Source organism: Malania oleifera, chromosome 13 (assembly GCF_029873635.1).
Source record: "Malania oleifera isolate guangnan ecotype guangnan chromosome 13, ASM2987363v1, whole genome shotgun sequence".
Taxonomy (NCBI): Eukaryota; Viridiplantae; Streptophyta; class Magnoliopsida; order Santalales; family Ximeniaceae; genus Malania; species Malania oleifera.
Genome location: NC_080429.1, coordinates 67,968,524 through 67,972,467, shown reverse-complemented (window position 1 = coordinate 67,972,467; position 3,944 = coordinate 67,968,524). Strand labels below are relative to the sequence as shown.

The 3,944-nt window shown below is 37.1% G+C and overlaps 1 protein-coding gene across 1 annotated transcript; it reads left to right on the top strand.

Annotated features, from left to right (window-relative positions):
- Positions 1 to 2,992: 2,992 nt before the first annotated feature.
- On the top strand, positions 2,993 to 3,481 carry LOC131145878 (secreted RxLR effector protein 161-like). Its single transcript, XM_058095055.1, has one exon. The coding sequence runs from the start codon at positions 2,993 to 2,995 to the stop codon at positions 3,479 to 3,481; it is 489 nt and encodes a 162-aa protein (XP_057951038.1).
- Positions 3,482 to 3,944: the final 463 nt, after the last annotated feature.

Genomic DNA, 3,944 nt, shown 5'->3' with positions numbered 1-3,944 from the left:
TTTGATCTTTTTATAGTTTCTTGTTAAGAATTACTATAACTAGGCTCTCATACCAATTGAAATTGGAACAGCTTTCCCAAGAGGGGGGTGAATTGGGATTTAAAAATTTTATTCCTTCTTTTTAATACCTTTTGTGTTATAACAATAATCAATGCTTAAATACAATCAAAATTAATTCAGAGTAATCACAATCAAAGTAAAATTATCAACCACTCAATTCTTGTAATAATAGCCCTGTATTAATATGAAAATTTGTTGAACTTGTATAAGCCCTTTATTAATATGAAAATTTGCTGAACTTGTATAAGCCTTGTAACACAACTACACTTCTTCCCAATGTTTAGTTTTTAAATAAACTTTCAGTATAATAAGTTAAGGAAGATCAACCAACGTAGTCTCTTTCGGTTTCCGCAATCAATGCTGATCAAACCAAAAACAAATTACCTTCTGGTCTATTTAACAATCGAACCCTCAGAATTTATTAATTTTAAAGCAACAACACACATTGTAACTTTTGCTAAAAAAAATAAAGAGTAGGGAAGAGAAAGAAGAACACAGGGATTTACGAGGTTCGGCTTCAACACAGACTACGTCCTCGCCCTAGGCAAAATCACCAAAGGATTCACTATCACTGTTCCTTTACCAGGCGGAACAATACCAGTTACAACACACCTTGGGTAAGGCTAGAGCTCGTCTTCTCCAAACAATATCCCCTTGTATGGTCCAACGATTCAGCACTCGAACTGTCAATCAATCTGTTACAAAGATATAAAACAAGAAGTACAAGAACTTGCTCCTCAAAGAGCTTATTAGTACAAATTGAAAACTATGTACTTCAATAAATTCAGAATATGAAAATTCAATATAAAGCTCTAAAGATTTATCACTGTAAGTATCTTTCAATAGATGAAAGAATCAACAATTGATGCACAATCACAGTGAGAAACTCAGCAAGACTTCAGAGATTTTCGTGAGTGATGAGAGCAATAGAAACTTTCAGAATTTCAGTAAGCTTTGAGAGAGTATGATAGCTGAATTGATTTCTTGGTGTCTAAATTAATGAACCTTGAGGGTATTTATAGATGTAGAAGGACTTCTTGCTTGCTCCCCAAGTTTACTTGGAGTAGGGTCCAAGTTGTAAATTAGTTTAGGCTTCAAATAATTTAAATTTCAAAAATATACCCGTTGGAAATTTTAAAATTTGCCGCGAGCCAGACGACTGTGTAGTCACTGGTAGTCATCTGTCCATGTATATCATGCATATTTTTTCAAATAAAAAGGTGGCAGTCGGCTGTCCTCATGGTGGCAGTCGTCTGTCACTTCACAAATCAGTTTTTCAAAACACATAGAATGATGGCAGTCGGCTGGAAGAACATATACATGCGCCTCACTTGACACTGGCAGTCTTCTATCAGCTGGTTGACAGTCGTCTGTCAGGCTTTTGTTCTTCTTAGTTTAGGTTGTTTAACTTGCCAGTCGTCTGTCCTTATACAGACAGTCGTCTGTCCATCAGACTTTCTTTCTTTTGAAAAACATTTTTATTTCTCTTATTTTTGCTTAGATATTCTTGGAGTATAAACTTGTTTGAATTTGAAAAACATGTTACAAGATTTTAAAACTTTAGATTTCTAAGTGTATTTTTGCCTAATGAGCTTCAAAATGAAAATTTATATTTAAATCAACTTTGAAGTACTTACAAAGCTTGTTCTATAAACACATTTGACACTTCTTTGCTTTGAGTCCTTTTAATGCTGCTCTTTAATCTTTCAAACAACTATGAGCTTTCATTATGGATCTCTGGTATTCATGTGTGACTTTCTTTGATCCTTGATCCTTGTAAGCTTTCATGTCAGGGTATGTGAAATTTGAGCAAATCATCTTTGCCTGAAATAATATCACTTGAGAACACATTAGATAACTTTACTTTGTTATCATCAAAACTAAGAGTTTGTAAACCTAACTAGGCCAACAGAAGATCGTCACAAGCCGAGATGTGGTATTTGATGAAGGACCACACTCAGTGGGAAATAGAGATCAACCTACTTTATCATCAACCAATAAAGTAACCCACAATGTGCCTCACTCAGAGCAGCAGATTCAGGTGAATGATGAAGAAATTCAAAACCAGCCTGTTGTATTAGTAGCACCTATTCAGAAGCCACACCCCAGGTGGGTACAACAACTCTTTGAAGAAGGCAATCCAGAACCTGTAAATCAAAGTTCACAACCTTATGGACCTCGAAGGTTGAAGAGAATAGAGGAACAACATTGATCAGCAGAACACTTGGTAAATATGGCCTTAATGGCTGATATAATCAGTATAGTTAAGGAACCAAGTAGCCTAGATGAAGCGTTGGCTGATCCGAAGTGGAGAACGGCTATGGAAGTTGAATATGAAAGTATCATGAAAAATGATACTCGGGAGATTGTGGATCGTCCCCCTCATAGGAAGGTAATCGGCACGAAGTGGATATGGAAGGTAAAATATAAAACTGATGGTATTTCAGAGAAGTACAAAACTCACCTTATAGCACAAGGGTTTTCTAAGGTGGAAGGTTTTGATGTTAGTGAAAACTTTGCACCAACAGCTCGCATGGAAACAATCTGTCTAGTTTTGGCTAGTACTGCACACATAAGTTGGGTGCTATTTCAAATGGACGTGAAGTTTGCACTCCTCAATGGTCATCTTAAAGAAGAGGTTTATGTGATGCAACCACCTGGATTTGAATTGCCAAATTCAAATAACAAAGTGTGCAAGTTGAAAAAAGCCTTGTATGGGCTGAAATAAGCCCCCAGAGCTTAGTACCAGAGGATTAATTCTTTCTTCACCAATTATGGATTTTGTAGAAGTACCTCTGATGTAAATTTATATGTACTGAAGGAGAATGGGATGTATGTAATAATTGTACTATATGTAGATGATCTTGTACTTATAGGTGACCATGAGGAGCAGATCAACAACATCCGTGAAGGCCTATGCTAAGAATTTGAGATGACAGACTTGTGGCTACTCCACTTCTTCTTAGGCATTGAAGTGTGGCAGCATCCAGGAAAAATCTTTATTTCTCAGCAACGATATGCTCATGAGTTATTGAAGGCATTTGGGATGGCAGAATGCACTCTAGTGGTTACACTAATGGAAGTAAACATTAAGCTCTCCATTGAAGATCCCTCTCCACTTGTTGATACAAAGAGGTATAGAAGCCTAATTGGGAGTTTGGTGTACCTGTGCAACACAAGGCCCAATATCAGTTTTTCAGTTGGTATTTTGAGTAGATTTGCAAATAAGCCACGAGAAATTCACAGGAAGGCTGGAATGAGGGTCCTCAAGTATATAAAAGGGACTCCTCATTTTGGCATCTCTTATACATCAGGGAACTCCCTAATTGGATATTGTGACTCCGATTGGGCAGGAGATATTGATTCCAAAAAGTCAGTTTCTGGATATTGTTTTCTCTTTAGGAATGGAATTATCTCGTGAACAAGCAAAAATCAGCCAACAGTGTCACTATCATCCACAAAAGTCGAGTACAAGTCAGCTTGTCTCACCTCATGTTGAAGTTGTTTGGATAAGAAGACTTCTTACTGATATTGGGATAACGATAAATGCTGCAACTTTGATTCACTGTGACAATCAAAGTTGCATAGCTATCAGTAAGAACCTGATGTTCCATGCAAGAACCAAGCACATTGAGATTTAGTATCACTATATACGAGAACTCATTGAGGATGAGGTTGTTAAGATGGAGTATTGCCCAACAGAAGATAATCATGTAGATATCTTCACCAAAGCATTGGGTAGTTCCGACTTCCAGAAGCATTGGGATGCTCTTGGTATTGGTTCAAGAGTGTAGGTGGACATTGAGGGGGGATGTTGGTGTATATGTGTGCAATACCTACCTCCCACGAGTTAATTAGCACACTTACCTGACGTATGGTTTAGA

Excerpts from the sequence above, each read along its gene's own strand:
- LOC131145878 (XM_058095055.1), top strand. The coding sequence starts at position 2,993 with ATGACAGACTTGTGGCTACTCCACTTCTTCTTAGGCATTGAAGTGTGG.